General features: G+C 39.9%; 4 protein-coding genes across 5 annotated transcripts; 3 read left to right on the top strand and 1 right to left on the bottom strand.

Annotated features, from left to right (window-relative positions):
* The first annotated feature begins 126 nt into the window (after positions 1-126).
* On the top strand, positions 127-6,278 carry got2b (glutamic-oxaloacetic transaminase 2b, mitochondrial). The gene is made up of 10 exons (XM_030764607.1): positions 127-257; positions 2,566-2,722; positions 3,332-3,460; positions 3,600-3,659; positions 3,912-4,073; positions 4,388-4,492; positions 4,897-5,047; positions 5,236-5,401; positions 5,559-5,709; positions 5,878-6,278. Exons 1-10 carry the CDS (start codon positions 175-177, stop codon positions 5,998-6,000), a joined length of 1,287 nt encoding a protein of 428 aa, XP_030620467.1. The 5' UTR covers positions 127-174; the 3' UTR covers positions 6,001-6,278.
* A 1,884-nt stretch (positions 6,279-8,162) lies between these two features.
* slc38a7 (solute carrier family 38 member 7) lies at positions 8,163-12,533 on the top strand. Its single transcript, XM_030765926.1, has 11 exons — positions 8,163-8,754; positions 9,019-9,072; positions 9,211-9,355; positions 9,532-9,676; positions 9,786-9,884; positions 10,030-10,087; positions 10,247-10,361; positions 10,727-10,874; positions 11,297-11,496; positions 11,952-12,003; positions 12,106-12,533. Exons 1-11 carry the CDS (start codon positions 8,491-8,493, stop codon positions 12,212-12,214), a joined length of 1,389 nt encoding a protein of 462 aa, XP_030621786.1. The 5' UTR covers positions 8,163-8,490; the 3' UTR covers positions 12,215-12,533.
* A 1,870-nt stretch (positions 12,534-14,403) lies between these two features.
* Positions 14,404-20,244, bottom strand: LOC115805161 (lysosomal protective protein). 2 transcript variants are annotated; one of them, XM_030765653.1, is made up of 12 exons: positions 20,192-20,244; positions 18,389-18,506; positions 17,948-18,059; positions 17,695-17,832; positions 17,337-17,498; positions 16,918-17,009; positions 16,715-16,799; positions 16,472-16,624; positions 16,158-16,294; positions 15,738-15,900; positions 15,567-15,656; positions 14,404-14,881 (listed from the first exon to the last, which is right to left on the bottom strand). In XM_030765653.1, the coding sequence occupies exons 2-12, from the start codon at positions 18,496-18,498 to the stop codon at positions 14,798-14,800; spliced, it is 1,326 nt and encodes a 441-aa protein (XP_030621513.1). In that variant the 5' UTR covers positions 18,499-18,506; positions 20,192-20,244; the 3' UTR covers positions 14,404-14,797. The 2 variants fall into 2 exon arrangements, with proteins under 2 accessions (XP_030621513.1, XP_030621512.1); XM_030765652.1 differs by lacking the exon at positions 20,192-20,244 and having other exon boundaries at positions 18,389-18,666.
* A 3,843-nt stretch (positions 20,245-24,087) lies between these two features.
* tmem208 (transmembrane protein 208) lies at positions 24,088-26,758 on the top strand. The gene is made up of 6 exons (XM_030765797.1): positions 24,088-24,280; positions 24,705-24,800; positions 24,898-24,957; positions 25,224-25,360; positions 25,774-25,858; positions 25,968-26,758. Exons 1-6 carry the CDS (start codon positions 24,275-24,277, stop codon positions 26,103-26,105), a joined length of 522 nt encoding a protein of 173 aa, XP_030621657.1. The 5' UTR covers positions 24,088-24,274; the 3' UTR covers positions 26,106-26,758.
* Positions 26,759-27,302: the final 544 nt, after the last annotated feature.

Here is a 27,302-nt window from a genome sequence, read left to right on the forward strand (position 1 = left end):
TACAGTTGAGCAAGCGCGCTATCTACTTATTACAACTCATTCCCATAGCAGACGGGCCTATGAGCAATCGCGATGTAACACGAACGAGCATTTTCACAAAAGCGCGCTCCTGTGATAGAACTCGTGTACTGCAGTTAGACCCTACTCTCCTGCGCTCCAGCCACCGTCGAGGCTATGGCTCTCCTGAAAACCAGCAAGCTTATCTCCTCTGTCGGGACTTTTTCACCGTCCCTGGGTGTCCTTTCCATCCGAGCCAGGTAATGTTTCATCCGTGCAGAATTCCAGGCGTACTTCCTGCTCTTTCTTGCGAAGCATTCCATTGTCGGTTTTGTGTAGGCATGAGGCTGCTTGACGCACGTAGCCACCGAAGTAAGAATTTCAGTCACTTGAAATTCATTGAACGTGGGGTGATGTACGTATATCTTGCTCGTCCCATTTGACCTCTGTACAAGGCTTAACTCGACAGTTAAGTGTTTTAAAGGCAGCTCTTGCTCATACCCTTCAATTGCTGGTTGCCATGTGGTGGATCTTTCTCCATTCAGACATCCCACACTTCCGTTTGCGCTTGTTCACCAGAATTTCGTTAATATAAATCGTATTTGCTTGCAGTGTTTTACAACCATCCTTTATGTAGTCTGTGTGTTGACTGCATGGATGAAATTCTGTGCCGTTTTGATTTCACTACATTTTGTATACACTGTCATTTTATTGCTCCTCTATCATGAATTTACCGGGGGTTTGCGTATTTGGTGAAGAATGGTAGAGGTGTTTTCCGTGACATGATTGCATCTTTGATCTTGAAAGCTAATTCTATCTCAGCCTTCAACAGGGTATGGCGTCATGATCTACTTGAGCCGCCGTACTTTTGGATTTCCTCCATGCTTATTGGTTGATAATTGCAGTTCTCTGTCGTTGATTGGCCTATACGTTTTCCGGTCGCCTCAATCAGGACATAAATGTGATGCTACTCTGTGTCCTTTCTCGTCCTGGAGGACAAGTTGCAGCTCTTATGTCTTCAGACGGTGTTTAAACGAACCCTATATGATGAGCCCATAGACTGTCATGCTTACAGCTTGTCTTGTCTCATTTTGTTGCCCATTTATTCTTTAGAGGTGTTCTCATGCACCGATAAGAGTAGCAGTTGTCATTGATGTAGCGGTAGCATGAGACTGCGATGTTCTCTTGCTACCGGACGAAACCATTTCCTGACATTATGCAGGGGGTTCTGGGCACGTACAGAGAATTTGTAATATTTTCCTGAAGCTCGTGTGATTGACTCCAAATATACTTTTATTATATTACTTCTGTTCCTGTTCTTTTTGCTCTTCTATTTCACAACAGAGGGAACGTTCGGCTCACATTTTCTCCTTGTCCTCACTGCCCTGCAGACAGATACTGTTGGGGTTTAATATGAAGGTCTAGGTTGGGATGGTTTGCCGATGTATAATAACATGGTCGCTTCATCATTCAGACTCACCTTGTCTCATTTTTGTTGTGGCAAGATGTTTTTTCTTTGTCACGATGCTGCTCAGTTTTTTCTGGAATGCGATTTTGAATGGCATGGCTACAGAAAAGGCAACATTGCTTTTATTATCTTGTAAAAAGGAAGACCTTGCATTTTGGGGTTAAAACTGTTGTATAATGTGAAGGAAAATTCATGAAGTGAACTTTCAAGGTTCTCAATAGGAACCTGCAGGTTTGTGAATTATATTTGGATCTTAAACATCATTACTCACAACTTTTTTTGTGTGTTTTTTCAAACCTATGCACACTCTTTAAGAGTTTTCCACCTCTCTTAAACCCTCTTCAGAGGACAGCTTTATTTTCCCACATATTTAACAACAGTAAAAATCAAAACAGACACAGTGTCCCAACAATGTACCCTATCTCCTTCCACCAAGCACAACATCCCTCACAACCTTAGGTTTCTTCAACCCCAACACTAGTTTTGCAATTTGACTCTATACCTGACCTTTTCCTCTAGAGAATGTCCCCACATGTGACATATACATACCCTGCACCGAAACACCTAGCTCTATACACACACGACTGCTTTTTCTTTCACACTTGTTGGGGTTCAGAAACAACACAGGCCAACTGTATTCAGTTGGTCATCTAATCCGCATATGTGCCTCTCTTCTTCATTGATTTATATGGTGTCACTGACCTCTTTGGTTAATGAGGTTTCTGCATCACTGTCTGTGTATCTGGGTTTTTTGTCTTTCAGCCCGGTAATTACAAATTTGTTACCCACTGTCGTTCCATTGACTCTCTGTTTTTATATGTGGTTAGCATGGTTGATTTGTGAGTCCAGGTGCTGTTCAGTTTGTGTCCTTACAGCCATTTCTTTTAAGTTTTAATGCTCAACAAATAGATTTACATTTTACATTTGTACATTGTAAAAGGTCACAAAATTTTACATTTTAATAAGATTCTCACATTGTGTCGATATCAAGAAAGATATGGCTTAATTTGTGTTTATTATTTGACAGAGCAGTCAAAATGAAACATTAGTCAGATGATTTGTCCAAACACATGATTTGAAAATCGGTGTATGTGTTTCAGCTCATGGTGGTCTGAGGTGCAGATGGGACCACCTGATCCCATCCTGGGTGTGACTGAAGCCTTTAAGAGGGACAGTAATCCCAAGAAAATGAACCTGGGTGTTGGAGCTTACCGAGATGATAACGGCAAACCCTATGTTCTCAACTGTGTCCGTAAGGTACGTGCAGCTTTGAAGGCAATATATGTAAACGTGTGTGTGTCTGTTTATATAATGATCTGTAATTGAAAGATTCAATTTTGTGCTGTCCGTAACTGCTTTATTTGATGCCTATGATATAAAAGTAGTTTCATGGATAAAAGGAGTTGAAATGCAAACATTGCCATATCACTTCTTCCCATCTAGTTTTCTGAAGCTTTTAGTTGGAAAAAAAAAAAAAGTCAGTTTGAATGTATATATCAAGCTGGAAGGAAAGAGATTATTAACCTATAGGGTTGTGTCCTCTCCTGCTGTTGGCTGAGCCTGGTGGGTGGGTAGGAGGGTGGGACGATGAGCATGTTTAAGTTAACATATGTTATTTATTTTCTTGTTTCTGCACAGTCACTCTGAGCTCAGCTTAGGGGGAGGCCGTGTGCTGCCCACTCCCTTACCCAGTTAGAACTTCTGAAATTTTACTGTGCTTTACAAAATGTCCTTTTCATGTCTGTCAGCCCTTTAAGTGTATTAAGCTGGTAATAAGCAAGTTCACCCAATATGACTTTCATATATCCTTCGCTCTGTCTCTCCTTTCCACCCTCTGTCCTACTGTCTTTCTCTCTGTCTCTCTAGGCTGAAGGACTGATTGCTTCTAAGATGCTGGATAAGGAATATCTGCCCATCGGCGGTCTGGGAGATTTTGCCAAGGCATGTGCTGAGTTGTCTCTTGGGCCTGACAATGAAGTCCTACAAAGCAAACGGGTAAGAGAGTGAGTGTGTGTGTGTGTGTCTTAACACTCCTCTCTCTGTATGTATGTCTATTTTCTCAATTTGAGAATCTTGGAATTTTCAATTTAGTTTTGTTATATTAACTATATGTCTTGTTTTGCACTGTTTCTAGAACATCACAGTTCAGACCATCTCTGGCACTGGCTCTCTGAGGATTGGTGCTAACTTCTTGGTGTGTAAATATTGTCATCATAAAAAATTCAAAACTTATACCCACTATGTAGGTCAGTTACTAATTTGCTTATGAGTTGTAACAGTTAATCTCTGCTCTTGCAGAAATTTACTCTGACTTGTAGTAAACAGTAAGAAATAGTAATTTGTTTATGAATTTTCTGAATTTTTCAAAAGGGACCATGCTGATATCTAACCAAGTTTGTCTTTTTATCTCTATCTGTCTTGCTCTCTTGCTCTTTGTCTTTCTCAGTCAAGATTTCATACAGTGGCAAGAGATATCTATTTGCCCAAGCCCTCCTGGGGAAACCATACTCCTATTTTCCGTGATGCTGGCATGCAGCTGAAATCTTACCGTTACTACGACCCTTCCACCTGCGGCTTTGACTTTGCCGGTGCTCTTGATGACATCTCGGTAAGCCAGCATTCTGCAATACACATTTCTTTTTCTAAAGAGGCTTATGTAATGTACAGCACTCTCATTGATGCGGCAGCACTAATATTATAAAGTGATCTGGTAGAAGGAGTATTCTGCTTTGATTCAGCAGAACAAAAATTGACTTAAAGCTATATCATGTAAATTAATGTAATAGTTTTTTTTTTCTAGGGGAGACCAAGTATTATCTTAATAATATTTCTAAGTTATTTGAGGTCAAGCATTATTCATATTGATTGACTGATTGGCTGACTGACTATAATTTCTGATTTTCTTTTTTTCCCCAACTGTAGAAAATTCCAGAGCATAGTGTGATCATGCTGCATGCATGTGCTCATAACCCCACTGGTGTTGACCCCCGACCAGAACAGTGGAAGGAGCTCTCAGCTCTAATCAAGGTGTGTTTATCTGCATCTACCAGTTAAGATGTAGTTGCACAATAACTATATAAGTGACACTTACAAGAGCATAGAACTTTTGTGTCAAGATCTATTGAGTCTATGCAACCCTGTTTTACATATGGTAGCAAGCTTTTAATTACACTTTTTAAATACACACATCTAACATTACAGTTTGGGACTTCATAGGTAATTCATTATAGCATTGTCATAGGATACAAGGTGATGTACATCTGTCAGAACCATCTGATATTAAAGTTGGGCTGTTTTCCCCCCCCAGCATGGAGACATATAATTTGAACAGCAAAAAATGTTTTTATTGACTCTGTCTGTGTGGCAGTTTATGCGCAGTCTCTGACCTGGTCTAGTCACTGACATGGTTTCTCCTCCCTGGGTCTCTGTAGAAGAGGAATCTGCTGGTGTTTTTTGACATGGCGTATCAGGGCTTTGCCAGTGGGGATATCGACCGTGATGCCTGGGCTGTGCGGTACTTCATCGAGCAGGGGCACAACATCCTCCTGTCACAGTCGTTCGCCAAGAACATGGGCCTCTATGGTCAGTGTGTCCCTTTGTACATCTGTGTCTTAAAAGACAGAGAGTACACCCGGAGACCGATCTTGAACAAATCTCTGTGATTTTATTCGTTGGTTTAGGGTTGGTGGGTTTTGATTGAATTTGATGTTTTGAAAATGTTTTTGTGTATTTGGAGTTACTGAGGGGGTGTGTTTGTGCGTGTATTGCAGGTGAGCGTGTAGGTGGGTTCACAGTAGTGTGTTCTGATGCTGAGGAGGCAAAGAGAGTGGAGTCCCAGCTTAAGATTCTTATTCGTCCCATCTACTCCAACCCACCCATGAATGGAGCACGCATCGCATCCACTATCCTCAATACACCTGAGCTGCGCGCCATGTGGTGAGGCGCACACACACACACACGCATGCACCTGTGCATACACACATGTATGCTATTAGCAACTAACCTGAGCCAAAATACAGATGATTTTCTTAAGAATCTTCTTTTGCTAAGGTTATTAAAAAGGGCTCGGTCCTCTGTATGTGTATGTTTGTAGGTTGGAGGAGGTTAAAGGTATGGCAGATCGTATCATTAAGATGAGAGAACAGCTTGTTGCCAATCTGAAGAAGGAAGGGTCCACTCATAACTGGCAACATGTCACTGACCAGATTGGCATGTTCTGTTTTACTGGACTCAAGCCTGACCAGGTAAACCATCTGCTCTCAGATGCATACATGCATCACAACAGGGTTCAGAGATGGAAAAAAGATCTTTTCAATAGACTCAGTTCTTGACAACAGTCATAGTTCCACATGCAGTCACAAAACTGGCGGTCTCATTCACCTGTGCTTATATGTACATTGTTTGTGTTTCAGGTGGAGCGTCTGACTAAGGAGTTCTCTGTGTACATGACTAAAGATGGTCGTATCAGTGTTGCTGGGGTGACCTCAGGGAATGTGGGATACCTTGCACATGCTATCCATCAGGTCACTAAGTAGAGTAAAGTAGTCTTGAACAGGATGCAAAGCCACATTCGCCGTCATTTCCTGTTTCTGTGGCTTTGCCCATTGGCTGTCTTCATCGGGTCAAGTCTGACCACTCAATACATGATCAGGATGTCTGTCATGGTTCTTTGTGACTCAACCAGGTCAGGTTGAAGGTCATCTCTGGACACTCTTCGTATCTGACTGATGAGCACAATGTTTCATTATTTTAAACATTTCTGTACGGCACCTATTTATTGTATGTGTGAGGGTAAGATACAAACAAGCAAATAAATATAGATTTAACAGGGCTGTCTGGTTATTGTCATACTTTGCTATTTACTCAACTCTGTCCTTCTGCCCCTTCATTGACTCCCCATCCCACTCCACCCACAAACACACTTCCTTTGGCTTAATACAATTCTGAAGAGGGCAACTCTCAATAAATATCCATATTAAAAAAGATGTATTCTAAAGTAACATGATTGCGTACATGTGTGAATGTGACTTTATTTCCCCTCTCTCTAGCTTTATGAGGGACACACAAGGTACTTACACTAACCAGTATTTAGGAATTAGTAGTCTTAATGTCTTGTCTCTGCTCTAAAAAGTGGCTTTTCTTTACCTTTGATTTTTCTGATCTCCATAATAAACTTTCTTAAAGTATGAACACCAACAATCAAGAGCTCTGAGGAGTCTGTGAGTGAGGACTAATGAAGTGACTTACGTCTGTGTGATTGTTCAGAAACCTCTCGGTAGTGGAATTCCAAATGTTGTAATCCCCCTTTGTTGTAAAGGGTTTTCCAGATCTTGTCCTGTTCTGGGTGGCTTACGTCCTGCTGGTTTTCGTTTGTACCAACCAGTGTGGTGTCTCGTTGGTCAAAGAGAACACACAACAAAAATCGACATCTAACTATGAGATAAGGGCGCAATAGCTTTGCATTCCAGGATTAGACATGGGAAGCAATCGTTTATATTATCACTATCTCGTATCTCGCCACTCCGAACAATGTGACAGTCACGCCGCTAGGTCTTTCCATATAATGTCAATCAGGCCGCCGCATTGAAATGATGTCATTGGATGGTTAGGTCATATGATCGTCTCACATGACGCTGTCGCTGTATCAGCGAAAAAATTGTGTGAGATAGTAAGACTGCACCCCACAATAGGTCCAGATCGCGGTTAAATTTTCTTCTGTCTCTTATTCTGAACGGTGCAGGGGAACGATGCTCTTAGCAGGTCAGTAGTTTTCTCTCTGATCAGGAGCTAAGGTTGCTAGCCACTGCATGGTAGAACAGTCCCATTGTTGTCAAGATGCTATAGCTGTGTCCATATCAAAAACAACGATGTGTATACATGTTTCTTGTAGACTGCTGTTTAACAGTGTTGTTTTAATGCCTCCTGTCTGCTCTCAACCATTCTTGACCAAAAGTCGCTGACAGGTTTCGCGGAATGAGTGAGGAGCTCCATTGAGTGAAGATGGCAGGAGCATAATGTAGCGAACCTAGTTTGTCTATTAGCGTTATCCAAGGCACTACCCAATTGAGTGCGGTACTGGTTTAAGCCGTGGTTTTCAAAAGGGTGTAATTGCTTCGGACAATCTTGTTTCCTCCATCATCCTCTCACTCGGCGTACGCGAGCTTGTTGATTGAGTGTAGTATTAGGTCCAATAGTACCACTACTAGGAGATAATAACTGCCCCATTTAGTTGCTTTTAAATCACTGTCTGTTTCCTGGCCCCTTTGTTTTTCTAAGCTGCCGAAGATAAAGTTAATGAGCATGTATAAAGTCGGATGTGATAATTCCTTTTTATTGTGTGGAAAACTGCAAAGTGTGGACTTTCGTTTGATGTAAAAGAGGTAGTCTAGAACCATGGTGTGGTCAGCTGTTTGCGACGCGCAGTTTCATGTTTCCTCGTTACTTGTAAGAGCGCCTCCAAACCAACTGGTCAAGCTTAGAATTTGGTGTCTTCGCTAGTTCGTGTGGTGACAGGTCGCGTGATAGCCAACAAAAAACGCCTTGCGAAGAATTTGGTTAAGCAGAGAACAGCTGTGAATTCTCAGGTGCAAGAGCTAGCGATAAATCATTCTGTGTACCTCTCATCACCAGAATACTCTTTTATTGATTAAATCTGATTTCAATCTTAATGTATTTTTGCTTTAATTCACAGGTTCAAAGAGTGTGGCTTTGGACTGCTATCCTGCGTAATACCAGTTTGCGCCCTGTCTGCTCATGCACTAGATCTTCTGCGTGTGCAGGTTTAAGTCTCCGTGAGGTTAAATTTAGTTCAGTAATGTGTTGTAGTCTGGGTCGGGTCACATGGCGTTCTTTTGTCTTTGTGGTAAAATATCCTGAGTAGCATCTCTGATTGATTGCATAAGAGAGCTCCGAATCTCAGACCCCAGCCCCTGAATCCCTATCTTGTGCTGTGGTTTTTCTTTTTTTTTTTTTTGCATATTTGTATATTTTGTGTGTCTGTGTGTATCTGAGAAAGTGTGAAAGAGATGTCACGAAAAGATATGGCAGTTAATAGTGAGGTCGGTGATTGGGGTCTAAGTGACAATGCTGGGGAAAGGGCATGGCTTCTCCAGAGCCCCAGTGTGGACTCAGCTCAGGCTCCAGAGCAAACACAACAGCGCAGAGATGGCACTTCAGCAGTTGGGGCAGTATTCATTGTTGTGAATGCTGCGCTTGGGGCAGGGCTTCTCAACTTCCCTGCTGCGTTCAACATGGCAGGAGGGGTGGTGTCTGGAGTTGTTCTACAAATGGTCAGTCTTAAAAATACCCTCTCTCACACTCACATTGTCTTACTGACTCTCATAAACACACTCTTACACATCGTAATATGAGTTTTAGTCCACATCTAATTGAAAGAATGTATGGCATATATAAAGCATCTTCCATTATCTACACAAAGTCTTCCTGTTCTTCTTTCGTTTAGTCAGTCTTTTAAGAGAAAAGTTATTTGTGGGAACAATTTATACTCTGTCTTCTTTGCATGTTTGTTGATAACTCAAACTTTCTCTCTGTAGTGCATGTTAATCTTCATTATCAGTGGCTTGGTGATTTTGGCCTACTCATCACTGGTGAGCAAGCAGACCATACACACGCACACACTTACATAAAAGTATACTGTCAGAGCGCACATTCTACTTTCTAGTACACATACATTTTCCCTCATGGATCCACTCATTTACACCCATACATTCTGCATATTTTACCAGGTGAGTAATGAAAGCACATACCAGGAGGTGGTTCGCGCTGTGTGTGGCAGAGTGTTGGGTGTAGTGTGTGAAATAGCCATTGCTGTGTACACATTTGGGACCTGTATCGCCTTCCTCATCATCATTGGCGATCAGCTTGATAAATGTAAGTTTTCTCTTAATATTTTATTCAATATACATGTGCAACAGACAATTGACAATAAACACACTCATCATACCTAAGGCTGCTTTATTATCCCAGGATGTAAATTCAAAGATGGACATGCTACTTTATCATAATATTCAAAACTCTTTTATTTTCTGCCCCTCCCCTCTTTCTAGTGATTGGTGTGATGAATCATGAGTCAGAGGCTGGTGTTCATGCTCATTGGTACACTGACCGCAAGTTCACCATCTCACTGACCTCATTCTTGATTATCCTTCCCCTCTCCATTCCCAAAGAGATTGGCTTCCAGAAATACGCCAGGTTTGATTGTCTACAGCAGAGTATCTCAAGACTAAATACATTTTGAGAATCTACAGTTATGTCAGTGTTATTCTTTGCTCTCATCAGTGTTTGTTTCATTGGTCTCTAGTGCAGTGAGTGTAATTGGCACCTGGTATGTGACAATTGTCGTCATTATTAAATACATTTGGCCAGATAAGGACATTTCCCCTGGTTATATACCCACACGGTGAGTTTGATATTTTTTGTAATTCTCTTGGGTGTATGGTGATAATGAGAATTCATCCCTGAATGAACGTTTTAGCTCAACTGAGTGAAGTTTTGAAAATGCACCGTATGACCCATGATGCTGTGTTGGTGTATGTGTGTTTCAGCCCTGCATCTTGGACAGCTGTCTTCAATGCCATGCCAACCATCTGCTTCGGCTTCCAGGTATGCTGAACATGCATATATCATTTCTGCTGTTTACATGCGTATTTTGACTGTACGTTGTTGTTCTTGGTATGGTGCAAAAATTGCATCAAAAAGGGAATTAAATGAAATTAAATCGTACCATCATCTCTACTTTCTCTCTGTCTCTCTCTTTCTCAGTGTCATGTCAGTAGTGTTCCTGTATTTAACAGCATGAAAAGGAGTGAGATTCTGCCCTGGGGAGGTGTTGTCACTGTCGGCATGATAATTTGCCTCTTTGTTTACACAGGCACAGGTGTGTGTCGTGCTGTATGGCTTGTCTTTGTGCATTAAAACACCACAGAAGGTGACTGAATTGATTGGCTCAGGGGTCTTTGTTTCGCAGGTTGATTTACTGTTATCCTTTACAATGCAGAAATGCTTTGTCTATTATGGAAGAGGATTGTATGCCCCTGATCCAATCAGTTTATTCATTTTTTGAGGTAGCTGACCTTTGTAAAGTTGTAGGTTTATTGAATATTTTTTGTGTAATGTTGAACGTACCACTATACCCAGGTGATACTAATCACAGGTCTTCTGATGTGGTATGATGTACATAGCATTTTGAGCTTGTGCTTGAATTATATATTTGGATTATAACGAGATGCACTTCCTCTCCAGGTGTATGTGGATTCCTGTCATTTGGTTCCAATGTGAGTCAGGATGTGCTGATGTCCTACCCTTCCGATGACATTGCTGTGGCAATTGCCAGAGCATTTATAGTCCTCTGTGTGGTCACCTCTTATCCTATACTGCACTTCTGTGGCAGGTAAAACACAAGTTGTGTTTGTGTTTGTGTCTGAGTGAATATTCATTAATATTTATGTTGAATGTATAGTGAGCATCAAAAAACTGTTTGAACTCTTTGAAACAATTTATGAATAAATGAAAAATGACACAATGACACAGTTTGGGTATCTTCACTAAAAAACCTCAACAGCAGGTTGTCCAAGTGAGGCAGTGAACAACAGCTTGCTTCCCAAATCATGTCATCATGTCGTTTTGCATTTTTTTTCATAAACATATTGCAAACAGTGCCCTCTTAAAGACTGAATAAGTTTTAACTGGTGCTCACTATACGTATTTGAATAGATGTCAGTATGGCAGGGTCTGCGGCCAACTTTGTGTTGCGGGCAGGTCTGGCTCAAATTGTGGAGTATGTACAAAGTGAGACGCGTGTGTGTTCTTTAGGGCGGTTTTAGAGGGTCTGTGGCTGCGTTTTCGAGGGGAGCAGGTGGAAGTGGACGTTACAAAAGAGCGAAGACGACGGCTTGCACAGACAATTGTCTGGTTCTGTCTCACACTCCTCCTCGCTCTTTTCATCCCTGACATTGGGCGAGTCATCTCACTCATCGGGGGCCTTGCTGCTTGCTTCATCTTTGTCTTTCCAGGTACATTGTCAGTGTCATCATTTGGCTCATGGAAATCCAAACTGTGTCTCCTGCATACCTTAGTATCAAATTCCCATGTTAGCCAAGTTCCATAGCGCTTAGAACTGAGGTTTGTCCAGTGGGCGCTGGGAAGATATTGACATTCGCTTGCAAGACATAAGGGTTTGTCGCTGACTTCTTATTTGTCACTCTGAACAGAGAACTCTGAATGGTGACGCACATCTGTAAATGAATGTTGTCACGTTGTTTTTGTTTTTATTTTTATTCATGGAATGCGGACATCTGATATTGCTAATTTCAGCTGCACTGTGATTTCACAGACTAGACACCAATAATGAAACTGTGTTGTCACTGGAGTTCTGCTGTTAAGGTGGATCATAGTGAGTGATGCTGAATGTAGCATTGTTATCCTGTCTGCTCATCTAATTATTCTGGAATTCTCTCTCTGCTGTTAGGTCTGTGTCTGATTCAGGCCAAACTTTCTGAGAATGATGTCAGATCAGCTAGGTAAGACACACACACACACACACACACAGACAGTATTGTGGACTTAGAGTATTGGTCAACGCAGATTGAAGTAAAATGCATACATAATTGTTTCTTTTATAGCTGGCATTGGATTGTAGCTTATGGCGTCATCATGGTTACAATCGGCGCTTTCATCTTCGGCCAGACCACCACAAACGCCATCTTCCATGACATCAATAACCATGACTAGACTCCTTGGACTGACACCAGACTGTTTGGAGGAAATCCATGTCTCTTATACCACAGAGCACAGCGTTGACTGTGAGAATCCAAATACACATAAAAACACCCAAATGTGTCAGTTTTAGGCTGAATGAACCGAAATGCATGCTGCATGAACCTTCTCACTGTAGCAGATAATTAAAGGTGAAACAGGCCACGATACCCAAACAGGATATCATGAACTATTTTAACTTTTTTGCCAAACCTATTTTAAAGAACGTAAGATGCTTTTAAGAAAATCAGACTTTTGTAATCTGTCTTGTAATTTGTTCCAGCGATGCATCTTCTTTAAGATTGTTAAATTCAGTTGTTACATATTTTGTTGACCTCAGGTGAAAAGCAGTGACAAACTGACGTTAGCTAAGCCACACACGTCATGTCCATGTATGTGGTCAGTGATCAGCATGTATTAAGGCTGCTGAAATTTTGACAGACAAAATATTCATGTTATAAATGTGAAGTAAAAACTTGAACCTGATTGATCTTAACTAACCTATTGTATACTTTGTGGGGATGAGCAGAAAGATCAAATTGTGATAATGGGAATAAACTCTAGTTCCGGGTCCTCTTAAAATGGTGACAAATCATGTCATTCTTGATGGGTTGATGGGATAACGCTTGTGTAAATCTCAAAAAATTATCGTTCTCTTGATTTCTTTTTTTCCCTAATAAATTCATCAGGGAATAAAAGAAATCAGAACAGCGATAGTTTGAGTTACACGCGCGTTTACACAGGATGTATGTTTTTACTTTAACCGTAAACACAGTGTTGTTCCGTACACTACTTGACAACCATGGCAACCGCTGTGTTGGTACATTGTCCCTCACACCTCCTTTTCCTTGTTGACAGATTTATTTAATCAGTGTTGTGCACACTTCACAAATGTGTGATGTTTACAGCTTATGTGGAAGATCATGATTTTAGATTCAGTGAATCATGTTATTGAAAATTGTTTTCTGTTTTAAACTAATAAAGGGAAATAATGTTGTCCAGACTGAGGTTGTTGTCCACTTTATTAAGGAGCCAAGTACCAATGTTCTGAAGGGACTCTGTGGTCTTTGCCAGTGTCTTTGGACTCCAAGAGGCACAGTTACTTTGATTCTAAGTATTAGGGGTCCCAGGAGTCAAACATTTGTACCATTATTAGGGACAAAAGTGTGTTTTGTGGTTTTGGTCACATTCTTCAAGTGTATTGCACAGTAGCTAGGACATTGTTAACTTTTTATGAAAACTAGCACACTGATGGTCTATTTGTCTAAAACCAGTTTGTGTTTAGGCTTCAGAATCAGTGCATAAGGCTGTATTTTCTTTTGCATTTCTATTGCAAAAGTCATGCTGACACCCGTTATACAAATGCTTTGCTTCCGTCAACAAAGTTATAAGTTAAAGAGAGTTATATGGAAAAGCTAAATTATTCAGACACAATCAAAAGCACCTACGATGTAATGTTAATCATGCTCAAGTCAAGAGTAAAATTAGTTTCAAGATTTACAGGCCAACTAGAAAGTCTTTCCAATAAAGTAAGAGTTTAATCATTCACGTACATAAAGATTATTTCTTAATGCAGTTTCTACCAAAATATATCAAAACATTCCTTGCTAAATGTAACATCTGTTGGTTTAGATCATCTTTCTAGAATAAATGTCAATTTATTGCATGACAAAATGTCTGTTGGGAGAATGAATGTGCTACTTGGGAGGTTCATGTTCTGTCATTTGCTTACAAGTCATTTTCTGTAATGTTGATTTAAAATGAACATTATACTTTTTAAATCTTCACATTAGGCAAAAGGCCAGATAAAGTCCTGTAAAGCAGAAAATGGTTCCTTTCATATCAAAACTATTAAGCTTTATTCCTAAAAGAATTAAAAAAAAAAAAGTTTAGCCACATGACCAAGGCCAGTGGAATTTGTTTTCGGTACAGTATGTTAAACTCTGCGCCACAACACACATGGACAACGGCAGACACTCAACAGGTCACAAAATGAGATACAACCACATACATTAAGGGAATGGTGTGCATGCCAAAACAAAAGAAATGCAAAACACACCCCTTCAAAATTTTGTTCAAGCAAAACCACATGCAAGTCTTTCAAAAGAACATCCGTTATTTGACAAAGAGACCAGAAGAGGATCAAACAGGTTTCTCTTGTTGGTGTTCTGCTCTTTTGACACACTTAAAATGATGAGTTAATACAAGACCAGATTTATCAGAAGGGATACTGCCACAGACTTAAAAATGAAAATGACAAACAGCAAAGAGTGTGTTACACATATTAGAAGTTTGTGGAACAAAGTTGTCAACCCATAATGGATTGGTAGATCACAGGTTTTACCATCAAGCCAGTGAATCACTCGTGTCAAATATCACTCACACAAAAGGCTGAAAGACAGAATAAACTTCAAACCATAATCAGTCCCATCCATTTATTAAACAAAAGTGCTCATATAATACACCCTGAGGAAACAGTTTGGTTCAATCAGCATAACACCACTCACAGCTTCTCCTCCACCACTCAAAGTAAACAAGGCACAGGTACACATCTGGATCTCAGTAAGGCTTGTTGGACAAGAAACTCTGCAGCATGTGAAAGGATGGTCCTGGAGCCCATTGTGGTACCATGTGACCAGCACCCTAAGGAACAGAGAATAGGAATTAAAAACCAAGCAGTTTAACAGAGGACAGAAAAGATTCTTACAACACGTGGAAACCTCGAAGAGCTAAATGTAGCTGGGTAGAGAGATCCTTATGACATTATATGCCATCAGCCATACTCTGATACAGGTCACGGGAGAGCATTAAAAGTCTAAATAAAAGGTGGTAAGGTTCCTTCCATTACCTTGTATGGATCATTTATGATGAGGAATCAAAACTGGTGAGCATAACTGCTCAACCACCTACACAACATTAGCATTTTGGCGTGATGCTCTGCTATGCCTGCTAGTAATGGGCACCATCTAGTCCTGTGGTGCTCAAACTAAATCTACACAGTTGAAAGCAGTGCAGATAGTAAAGCAAAAGCAGCAAGGCCACCCTCCATTATGCAAGACTTAAGCCCTAGACATGCTTTGAAGCATGATTTTCACTGATGAATGTGATCGCATAAAGCAGCCATGTCTTCAATTATATAAGAATTCCAGGGAGCATTTGAATATGGCAGTGAGTATTTTAGAAGACAGACTGCCGTAGTATCACACACATACAAACACCCTGTTACTCTGCCAAATAAGTTAGGAGTAGAAAATGTGCATATAAAAATAAATAAATATCTTGGATGCATGAGGATGCCTCCTGTGACTGCAAGCTGACTGGCACTCACTTTGACTGTGAGAAAGGTAATGTTGCCAAACTGTTGGTAGAATCCTGCAATCTGGTCATCAAAAAGCCAACGCTGATATGGTGATGTTGCCTTGGAAAATAAATACACAAGATCTTAGTCACTAACATCTTAAAACACACACTTGAAGTTTAAAATAAATAAAAACCATACCTTCTGCCCAAGCTGTTCAACAAACCACTGATCACCAAGGAAGTTGCAGGCCATGTCTGTATCTCCATTATACACCAGCGCTCTGAGGCCCAGAGCCAGTAACTTCTCATACACATCCTTTACTGTGGGGTAGAGTGTACGGTAGAGCGCACCCACCTCATCACTGCAAACAGAGCAACAGACCTTGTTAGGCCAAATAAGGAGGGGGGAAAAAAAATTAAAAAACCCTCCACAATAACAGTGGAGGACAACTTTAATCACTGCACCGAGGGGAGAGGACACTCAGTTTGAGAACAGAAAATTTGTTTGATTCCCATGAATTATTACTGAAGTACTGTGCTATGAGAGAGAACTAAACAATGGACCTTTTCTCAGTCTTCTCCATCTGATCAAGTTGGATCATTTCAGCGCATAGTATACCTGCAAATGTCCCACGCCGGCAGAATGTCGGGAATATGCAGGGCCTTCCTGACATCTCCTCGGTTAAGCCAGTTCATCTGAGCTGTGCTGTTGATGCATGGAGGCACCTCACCTAGAGATGGGGCACCACCTACTGACTGCACACACACACACACACACACACACACACACACACACACACACACACACACACACACACACACACACACTTGGTGAATGTGCTTTTAGGTTGAGGAGCAGTTCATTTTAAAAAAGAAGCATGGCATGTGCATCCAAAACTGGGTCTCAGAGTCAGTAAAAGCACATCATTTTACCTGAACTTTTTTCCAGTGTTCCCTGTAGTTCCTGTACAAGTGGAACATGGTCCTCTGATAGGCTCCCTGAGACCTGGCCCCACCAGCACAGTCCAGGTACAGAGCATATTCATTCAGCCCAGACTCGTACACAATACGAAATGCCTGACCAACCTGCAACACCATTTTTTTTTCTTTAAAATACACAAGCAATTGTGTGAACACGTACACAATCTCACAAGTGTGTGTTTGAGCACAACTTACCGCAATAGCACAGCCCTCTGCAGTGTTGTTGTAAAAGTTACAGACTCCTTTGTCACAACAGTTCTCATTCAAATCTCTCCAGAGACTTAAGAACACACAGAAAAATGATTCAAAAATATTTTTTAGAAAACAAGGCAAAAACTGGGGCACCAAAAACACTATTTCAATACTGGATTATGGAATCATCATTACGATGCACTTACTCTTCTCCAAACAGGCCATGGTAGTATCCAAAATAAACCAGCGACTGGTCATTTAGAGCAAAGCTACTGATGCCATTTCCAACAGCGAATCCCTGTAAGAGTTAATGCACAAACACTCAGCATGAAACCAACATATAGATATACTGCTGTATACACACACACACACACACACACACACACACACACACACACACACGTTGCCTCTTCGCATTTGTCTAAACTGAAGTTCAGACTTGTCTTTCTGGGCACCAAAATGAACAGATCTGAGTTTATAACCAGCATGTGACTGGCAGTACGCAGAAATCTATTGCTGTGTAGTGTACTTTGAAGGTTATAAAATGTAGGGAGGTTAAACTTTGTAACCATCATTGCCATGTTCAAAGTAAAACCTCAAAGTTTGTTTCATAAATCTTGCTAACCTTGAAGTTGGTTTTGAGAGCGCCTCCAGTTGCAACTCGCAAGCTTAGTGTAGGAGCATAGATACCACCATAACTCTCACCAAAAATGTAGAACTCGTTTTGGGTGAAATTAGGGAACTTTAAGAAGAAACTCTGCAAGGCACGGTAGTTATCATCTGCCACCTGAGGACAAAGTAAAACCATATCAAAACTGCACAGTATCATATGCTTCATAGCACACCCACATAAGAGAGAAGTTAACATGTCAAAGAATATTTATGTATGGCTTATTTTAGAAAGCATGTTTAAAAGGCGCAACAGTCCACTGTTGGGGAAATTCCTGAAAGGCAGCATGTTAGTATGTTCATATGTGTAGTACCTGATCATCGTTAGTCGCATATTGTTTATCGTCCGAGTAAGAATAGCCCACACCAGCAGGAGACTCCAGATACAGAACATTGGCAATTTTATTCCAACTAAACTCATTCTCATACAAAGTGGCTCCATCGTTATTCACCTAAAGGGGAAACAGACCCACAGTTTGTTGGAAGTCATAGGTGTCCTGCCAAGTGTGTTACAGTGCGCACATGCATTTTTACTTGTACATTTCTTTTGAGTGTATTTATGCTCACATGAAAGGGACCGTTTTCTGACAGAAAACCATCTAAAGAGCTGCATCCTGGTCCGCCATTCAGCCACAGCAACAAGGGATCCTTAAGGGGGTCCCTCTGCGATGTCACAAACCTGTTACGTGAGTTGCACATTTTGGTAAGAGTGTTACTTAAACAAAGAGTATTATTTAAATCACTTCGTACTTTGGCCTTTTACCTGCACGGATTATTCCCTTAATTAATCGCTCGGTCACAAGAACAAAAGTTACGGATCATTTGTCTCTAAAATATGAAGGCTGACTGTATTAACATGCAAAAACAAAATCTTTCCGTACACTCTCACCTTTAAAACCCGGAAGGAAAGAAAGCACAAGGCAGCTCAAGAACAACTGCAACTGACGGTGCTTTTGCAAGACAAGAATGACTAGATATGTGCAACATTTAAAAGAAAAGAAACCTCACCAGTAGTGAAAGAATTTCCCTGCTCCGGCCTTTAGATATCCTGACCACTGCCGATAGTTAGGTTTGAAAGACATCCCCGGCAGATGAACTACTTCGTCTGGGTCATACATGGCCCAAGCTGCATGAAGCAAAACGGCAAAAAAACAAAGGTAATAACGCAGAGGCATGACTGTACCTCAGCCACAAAACACACCTCAGAATAACAGCTTTTCGGGTCGATTTCAACCAGTTAATACGGAAAGAGTCCCTGAATCGCAAATCTCACAAACACAACACACTTTCAGAGAACCGTTGATCATATGACTTTATAGGCAATTATGTCATGTGATCATATTCTCTCCGTGCAGTGGAGTTCAAGGTTTATACGTCGGAGAGTAGGCGGGACTTGTTTCTCCATTTAGGCTAATTAATGTCAATTAAAAACTTTCTCTTTATTCAATCCCGCAGTACACTTATATGTTTAATATGGGCTGATGACGTGGAGTAACACATGACAAAGAGACTGAACCATGGGTGTTGCTGCGTGCGTTCATGTTCAAGTAGAAAAGCACTGTTTGCACACCACTTGTACTAGCTGGGTTCTTGTTATTATGCGTAAAATTCACGGAACCATTAGCAACATACCATTTTTTTATGGAGACCTGCCCTCTTTAAATCCTTTTAAATCACCACATCTTTTAAAATTTCAACGTGCACGTGAAGTATTTTGGACTCATGACAGTGTTCATTGTGACAGTATAGGTTTTTTCTACATTTAACATAGTATTTTAGGTTTAACCAAGAAATTCGGAAGTAACTGACAGTTTTTTTGTATTTGGTTTACTTCTAAACGCTATAGCATTACATTCCAAGATTATGTAACAAGTAAGCACTTTGAACAATTTTTGAAACTAGCTGAATATACAGATCATCATGGGCATACACATGGTCCAACAACCCCAAACTGATGGTGAAAATTTATGACTGATAAGTGTTTCGTATACATCTTCTGATATCTGTTACATTTGATCAAGACTTTTCGTTATTGTGTTACATCCATAATGCGATACAGAAAAAGGTTCAGAAGATTCAACAAGTCAACTAAACCTTGGAAAAATGGTTGTAAGACAGAGGCAGAGTGAAAATAGGACTATATCTGTATGTTTAAACCATGAAGGTGACCGAGGTAGTTTCCAAACTGAAACCATGGAAGACACGGGTGGATATTCAAAGACAAAAGCAAAAAAAATCATGTACTATATTTGTGGACATGACTTAAGAGTGGGTCAGTTATCTCTGAATAATAATTTTTTAATAAAGGTAACCCTACAGAATGAAATTTTGATTGTTTCCTCAGCAGCAAGGTCTCAGTTGTGAAGACTGGATTAAATTCAAGTTTAGGTACTATATGCAGTGGAGTGCTAGCATCATTCCATGCTTATGGTCCTTGGCTGAAAATGTGCTCCTTGGCTTTCTTCTTCTAAACATTAGCGCAATAGGCCACCCAACCAAATCTGCAAAGTTGCTCACCTAACCTAAATAAATGTTTGGACAGCACAATCAAACACGGGGTATTCAAGAAAGCGTAGTGAAAATCCAGTTAGTTAATTCAGAGCAAGTAGTAAACCTACAAATACCAACAGAAGCCCTGTGGCTTCATTGTCCTAGCAAACAAAGCCATAGGACTCTTCTATAAGCAGGTTTACTACTTGCTCTAAATTAACTAACTTAAAATTTTCGCTAAACCCGCTTTCTGGAATATCCCGAATGGTTATTGGTCGGTTGGGTCTTTAAGACAGGAAAGAGCTTCAACATGTTAATTACCTGGCGTATTTCCATGCTATTCTCAGTCATTCCATGAGCGCTGACAAAGTGTGGCATATTTATATGTCCAGAAATATAAGAGGCTGCCACTTTTTACTTTAACGTAAATATACAGGGGTACAAAGATCAAGTATTGTTGATGGAAGTCAGGGTTCAACGTTGAACCCTGACTTCCTGTACATCCGCGTTTTCTGCAGATCAACAGACTTTGCGCCGTATATATTTGTATTATATTTGTATATACTGGTATTGATTTGGGCGGAAATTAAGTATTTTCTACGGGGAGAAGGTTGCGAGATGAAGAGGTGGCGTTAATCTTTGTCGTCTTTACCATGATAACACATAATGTACAGGTGTTATCCTACTGCTCTGATTGAATGAGAGGTATATAAACGGCAGGTGACTGCAGAAGAGACTGTAACTTTTACTTTACCATTATATGGTGAACGCACCGCTATTGGCATGTTTCTTAAAAAACAAACAAACAAACAAACAAACAAACAAACAAACAAACCACAGGATTACGCTGTGTGGTCTTGTTTTAGTCCTCTCTTTTCGCTCATACACAGTAGATGGCGCTATAGATCCGCAGTAGGTACGTATTATGCTAACTCTAAATATAAAGACTTTCTTGTGGCCCGGAAGCACATATGCAGTCGTCGTCTCTTGTGGAGCGAGATGGTAGCACGTGGCGCAAGGGTGTGAAGTTTTATTCATTTATTTACTTTTTAAATTTCTTTCTGAAAGTAAGCTTTGGCCTGTTCGAGTCTCCCACTTGGAAAGTCTAAGGTAATTGACGTTTTTTACGACATTTACATTTTAAATATCCTCATACACTATTTGAGGAATCCAGGATAGAATGAGCGATGAAGTTGGATGGTATAAGACTTAGCAGCACAGCACAGCACTTACCCGTGTTTTCTAAACTCAGAAATCAACTTGGAGAATGAACCTTTTCTACAGTTGCATTCGAGAGAAATATTTACTGTATAAATATTAGATGGGAATAGTGCTCATTAATAAATTTTCAAGCGTCTTATATTCAACTGTGTATGAGTTCCCGAGATTTGCCTGTGAAACCCGTCGGGCTTGCTTGTTGAATTAAGTGCTGAATTCGTTGAAACCATTGAATCACCGTGTCTCTAGAGTTCTGTTTGTGTCTTAAGTTGCACTTCTATTAGGCCTTTAAGTTTGACGTGACTTAAGGGTTACGCTATGGTGCTATATGAAATCTCATACTCTATTCAGGCGCTGCCATGTGGCCGCGTTCCCTTAGAGTTGAGAAACAGTTGTCGGCCTCGCGACCACCTCATGGTGGTTTTAGTGAGTATTGTGGTAATAGTCATGTCTGATTTCAGTCTAACTATAAAATGTTCCAATCATTCTGCATGGGCTAGTGGTGATGTAGTGTAATTGTATTTTAGTTTCAACCAAATCACACACCGCTGCGTGTAGATGTACAGATCAGGCGTTTGTTACGAGTTAGAGCAGGTCATGGTAAATTGGAGCTCTGCGGGAGAATTGCATTTGCTTCAGCAAGAAAAGGTGGTTATTTATGGTGGTTATTGGATTATGGCTGATTCGTAGCATCTGATCAAAGATCAATCTGACCCCCCCCCCTTTCTTTTTCCTTTTCCTTTTTTCTTTTTTAAGCTTGCCACACGTGACTCTCCATGTGACTCTCGTTGGCTGAAACAAACTTGTTCAAACTTATTCTTAAGGACGTCTGCCAATGACATCCAGAGACACTAAATGAAATGTTCCCTTTCTTTTTCTTCCTAGTAATTCCATGGAGGACCACAGAGAACTCGCAGCAGAGGAGGGAGCATCACATCCTTAAAATATAAAAGTAATTCAGAAAAAAGAGCAGCCTCTCCAGGCTGATAAGTGTATTTACTTTATAAATAAATTTTGTTCTTGCAAAGAACTTCAGTGTTGGTTTCATGTTGTCCTTATTTCATTGCAGTACAAATTCACAGGTGGACATCAGAACAGTATGATTTCATTCATTGACTATATATATATATATATATATATGGGACTGTGGTCAGGCATACGTCCATCTTCAGTTTTCCACATGGAATGGCTGCTGGACTGTGACTGCAATAAAGAGAGCGCTATATGAGGAAGCTATCCCCTGTAACGTACGTAAGGTCCTGAATAGTAAATATGCATACAGGGCTGGTTGGGAAAGACATTGAATGGTACACATAATACAGGGTCTAAACACAGACTTGATAATAAATGTCCAAATAGAAAATATAATAAGTGTTAATGAACATTACATGGTAGTACTTGCTAAGTAGGGAGTGATGACCTCTAGTGTATCAAACTTTTTATAATTCAAGATATTTAGTGGATTAAACTCATGAGGGAGCTGCCACAGACTCTTCTCCTTCAGGACAAATGAAAGGTTATGAATGTTCATTGTACCCACAGAGAGGTGGAAAGATAGGGATTTACAAATACAGGAAACAGATGAGTCTGTTTTGCTCCTTATCTGGGTAGAGTGAATGTTGATATTCCTAACAAAACAAGTAAAAAAATTTGCCACTTTTGATAAAAATCAGTACGTGCACCTAGTTTTATTGTTGAACTTTGATAATGCAATGGCTCCTGACAAAATCTCTTAGGAGTGATTCAGGCTTCAAAAAGCTGAATACCTCTGGCTGCTGCAGTAGCCTTGTAGTTTTGGGATGCTGTTACCTGACAGAATCAAATCCTTTGAATATGCCACAGCAGTGCAAGATCAACCCTGTACTGTAAGACAGGAAGAGGTATATGTGAAAATAGAGATCCTTGAGTGCTGAGTTACACACTGATGTTATGAATAATGAGACACTAAGCAGACTGCTTTACAGTAACAACATTTACATTACAGAGCTCATTTTAATAAACAAAGGTAGTTGTAACAGCTTGGAGTTGCTGTAATGACTCCGTCAAGGCATGTTTTGCTGTTTATAACCAAATGCTACTGTAATATCCTGTAGGCTTAGTTTGGTGTGAGAAGGACATCACCAGCAGGATGAGCTTCACAAGGCAATCGTGTTGCATTGCATGTCTGTGTTTATGTGAAATGTTTACAAGGACACAGCACCTTGTCAATGTGCTCCTGATACTGCTTTGGCATGTAGCCTACATTATGCATACATAGAGAACTGTCCACTCAAATGATTAAAGTTTAAAAAGAAAAAGTAGTCTGAACCCCTGCACCATTTTTAGTTAATCCTTTGTACATATAATTGTTCTTTAGAAAAATGTTCATGTCTGCCAGGTCATGCAGACTTCAAAAGGAGAACCTTTGTTAGGAGATAGAGCAAACTGAAAGGCAGATTTGGAAAGGGAATACAGATTAGGTGTCCTAAATTTAGATCAAAGGACTGGGTGTATTGAGACTTTGGGCTAATCCCCTTGTTCTTGATAGAGTGAAAAGTTTGCTCACTCTGTATGTGTGTGTGTGCGTCATTAAGTAGAGGGTGATCGTATGAACGATGCTGGATATTGTTTCAGGTCCAGCTTAAAGACAAAACGTAAAAACATTATACATATATGATACAGATTATATATAATATATTGCTTTGCTCCCTATACATGTACACACTTACATAGACACATTTGCTTATTTCAAGAATGAGTGTCACAGAATCCATAAGTTACTAACCACTCCCGTTTCAGACAAACTAACCTTTACAATAGATGCCAGTGTAAAAGATGAGCTATCTGAATGGACGACTCATTCATAGTAATACCAGCGTATTTGCTATTCGATTACACATAATTTTTCGGCACAATGTAAAATAATAGAATCCAGTGGAGGGCGGCAAAGTGTTATTGACGTGATCACTGTGTAGGAAGAAATGACGTAAAACTGGCGCGCCGGAAATTATGAGAAACGCTGATGTGTTACTTCTGTATGGATAGACCCTTCACTGCAGATTAAAATTAATGTTTAATTCCACTTAAAACTTAACTTTAAAAATAGTGATGTACAGAAGCCGTAGATGTTAAACAGGACAGAGTCTCAAGAAAAAACACCTTGTGAAGAAAAACCAGCACCAGTACAAGAAGAAGGTACCTCTGGAGATGGCGGTAGGGAATCAAGATTTTGTGCTCTGTCGGGTGTTCAAGAGTCAAAGTTGTTTCTCACATCGAAACCTTACAACGTAGTATATTAAGGTGTAGACCTAGGTAATTATTCTGGTATGTGAAATCTGATAAGTGAAGTCTTTCACCTTCTGTGATTAGAGTATCGACCCAAAATGGTTAAGTTAAAAAAAAAAAGAATATATATATATATGTGTGTGTGTGTGTGTGTGTGCGAGCGCGCCATTTATTTATTTTAAATATATATGGAATGAGCTATTTAGGTATGTTAAAATTTGCAGCTATTGTTCAGTAGTGATTATTATTGTGATATATGTGGTATTGTGCATTGTGTTTATATTTGTCCTGCAAAATGGAGAATATGCATACATTTTACATTCTTACTCATTAAATTTCCATGTCGTCATAGCCCAAAGGTAAAGTTGGGACAAAAGGCAAGAAACAAATCTACGAGGAGAATATAGCCACACTGAAATTCTACACGAGAGTTATCCTAGGAGCAAATGTAAGAGATTGACCTTTCTGACACCCACTTCACACACTCCTTATCTGATCCTTGGGCTCCTCCACCTAAATGTGCTTTGTCATTCTTATTGTGTTAGGCTATCTATGCAGCAGTAAACCTCCTACTCTTCTACAGTTCCTCCACATTTTGGACATGGGTAAGTTACACTGATACACCACTGTGAGAATAAATATGTATATCTTTTCTCACTCTGTTGACAAATAAAAAAAGCCATTCATCGTGTAACTCAAGCAAGGAGATGTCAAGTACATCAATTACATTGATCCTAAGCAAGTTAAATTCTCTCTATCTCTGTCTCTCTCACCCTTTCTCTCTCTCTCTCTCTCTCTTTCTTTCTTTCCCTCTCTCTCTCTCTCTCTCTCTCCCTCTCCCCCTCTGTGCTCTGCCATTGTTGCGTTGAAGCTGTTGCTAGTTTTTGCACTTATGGTCTATGCTGGAAGCTATAGGTCCATGTCAGCCATGGCCAAACCAGCATTTGCTGAAGATGGTAGTTTGTTGGACGGAGGAATAGACCTCAATATGGAACAAGGAATGGCAGAGTGAGTGAACAATATTTTTTTTCCCATTGCACAGTTCTTTTTTAAGAATCACTTCAAAATGATACACTGAAGCACAAAATGCAGGACAGCAATATGACATAGCAAAATTGACATGATCAATCATGTTTTCTGTATAATGTGTGAAAATACAAAACTGCAATATTAGACAGAGCGTTAGTATTATTAGAGATTGCCAAATACTGTACATAAGTGGATAAAATGGGATTAAGGAAGCAAAATGTCAAAACATAGAGTAACATTAAAAAGAAGATAATTGTTTCTTACTGGCTTATTTTGACCACAGCGTAAGCCATGTAAAGATGATCTTTGTTTACAGACTGATTGTTAGATACAATTTCTTCTTTCTTTTGTAATCCAAGAGAATGTTTGGTAATGTAGTTGTTTGTCCGCAGGCATCTCAAAGATGTGATCTTGCTCACTGCCATAGTTCAGGTCCTCAGTACTCTTTCATCTTACTTTTGGTACCTTTGGCTTCTGGTAAGACAAGACCCTCATTCAACCATTAGTATCAGTATATAAATATGAAATGTCCCCATTGTTATCTCCTTTCCCACTCTTATTCTTTTGCTCTCTCCCTCTCTCTCAGGCTCCTGCACGTGCTTTACAGTTGCTCTGGGTTAACTTCCTGGGTCCGTGGTTTTCTGCTGAGTCGGCAGCAGCCCCCGAGGAAGTCAATGAGAAAAAACAGAGACGACAAGAAAGAAGGCAGATGAAGAAATTCTAACCCAGTTCTACTGTTTTATTTTTATAATACCAATGTACAGTCAATCAGAATTCTCAGTATAAGTTATTCAGAGAAAATATTAAAGTGTGATAAGTTGAGATTCAATGGATGGACAGTACAGGTTACTCCGCTCTCCATCTGAAATCCCCACATGCTGCCTCCCTTTTCTCCTTTTCTCTCTCACTCAACCCCATTTCATTCATATTCCTCTTCTCACATATGTGCTTTCTGAACTGCTAGTCAAGGTGTCAGCCAGTCATGTTTATATGTGCTGACAAACGAGTAAACATGGTTTTATTGTCGGCAGACTGCCTCATCATGAAGTTACACACACAGGCAGGCTTTGTCCTTCTGTGGTGTGCTCCTCTTTTCACCCTTTCACCTTATCTTTCTGTCATTTTGAAGCACATACATCAGGAGCTCTGAAAGGAGCATATTTACCAGGCTCAGTAGGTTCTCTGTATGCACGACCTCTTTGCTGTTTGATTGATTAAAAATGTTTAAACAACATTTTCATTGAATTTCCCATTTTCAGTTATGTTTTCTCCCAAAAGTATGTACGTATGCTTTTTTGAGATAAGAAAAAACTGTAAATGTTAGACACTGTAATTATGTTTAATCTCAAAACGGCAATAAAATGGTTTATATTTTGACCTTTTATCATTGTTTTTATTTATTTATTTATTTATTTCACTGACAGTCACCAGTAGAACATAGATCCAGTCTTTGTAGTGGAGTTGGGTTTTTTTCCTTTTCAAGTGCATGTGCAAATCTTTTTAAAAGATGCAGTGTCCCAAGGTTGATTGTTAACCCTAAACACTGGTCCCTTTATGAGCAATATTTTAATGTTCAAAATGCCGAAATATTTCATAATAGGTAAATGGAAATAATGGAAGTACTATTGGTTTTCTGAGGTAATGCAGTATTTGCCCTCAAATATTTACACTCTTGTCTTCAGTTATTTATGCACTACTAGGTCACTTGTTTAATTAAATTGGTGAACATATTATAAGGAATTTTTGACCATTCCAAATCACTTAAAATGCAGATCTTTCTGTGTTTGTGAACTTGTCAGTTAAACTACTATTACACAAGTTTTATGACTTTGTGCAAGAATGTTCTGGATTATTGTGTAGCAGCCAAACTGAAGTTTCCTGGTTGGAGGCTGTGATTCCATTTACCTTTGCAGAAACAGGG

This window comes from Chanos chanos, chromosome 2, assembly GCF_902362185.1.
Source record: "Chanos chanos chromosome 2, fChaCha1.1, whole genome shotgun sequence".
Lineage (NCBI taxonomy): Eukaryota > Metazoa > Chordata > Actinopteri > Gonorynchiformes > Chanidae > Chanos > Chanos chanos.

Coding starts and splice junctions, on each gene's coding strand:
- got2b (XM_030764607.1), top strand. CDS start 175: ATGGCTCTCCTGAAAACCAGCAAGCTTATCTCCTCTGTCGGGACTTTT. Junction 5,402..5,558: donor CCTGAGCTGCGCGCCATGTG/GTGAGGCGCACA, acceptor GTATGTTTGTAG/GTTGGAGGAGGTTAAAGGTA. Junction 5,710..5,877: donor CTGGACTCAAGCCTGACCAG/GTAAACCATCTG, acceptor TTTGTGTTTCAG/GTGGAGCGTCTGACTAAGGA.
- slc38a7 (XM_030765926.1), top strand. CDS start 8,491: ATGTCACGAAAAGATATGGCAGTTAATAGTGAGGTCGGTGATTGGGGT. Junction 10,088..10,246: donor CCATCTGCTTCGGCTTCCAG/GTATGCTGAACA, acceptor TCTCTTTCTCAG/TGTCATGTCAGTAGTGTTCC. Junction 10,362..10,726: donor CTTTGTTTACACAGGCACAG/GTGTGTGTCGTG, acceptor CTTCCTCTCCAG/GTGTATGTGGATTCCTGTCA.
- LOC115805161 (XM_030765652.1), bottom strand. CDS start 18,555: ATGCCTCTGCGTTATTACCTTTGTTTTTTTGCCGTTTTGCTTCATGCA. Junction 16,800..16,917: donor CATGGCCTGTTTGGAGAAGA/GTAAGTGCATCG, acceptor TGTGTTCTTAAG/TCTCTGGAGAGATTTGAATG. Junction 15,657..15,737: donor TTGAACAGCTTGGGCAGAAG/GTATGGTTTTTA, acceptor TTATTTTCCAAG/GCAACATCACCATATCAGCG.
- tmem208 (XM_030765797.1), top strand. Junction 24,958..25,223: donor CCTCCACATTTTGGACATGG/GTAAGTTACACT, acceptor GTTGCGTTGAAG/CTGTTGCTAGTTTTTGCACT. Junction 25,361..25,773: donor ATGGAACAAGGAATGGCAGA/GTGAGTGAACAA, acceptor GTTTGTCCGCAG/GCATCTCAAAGATGTGATCT.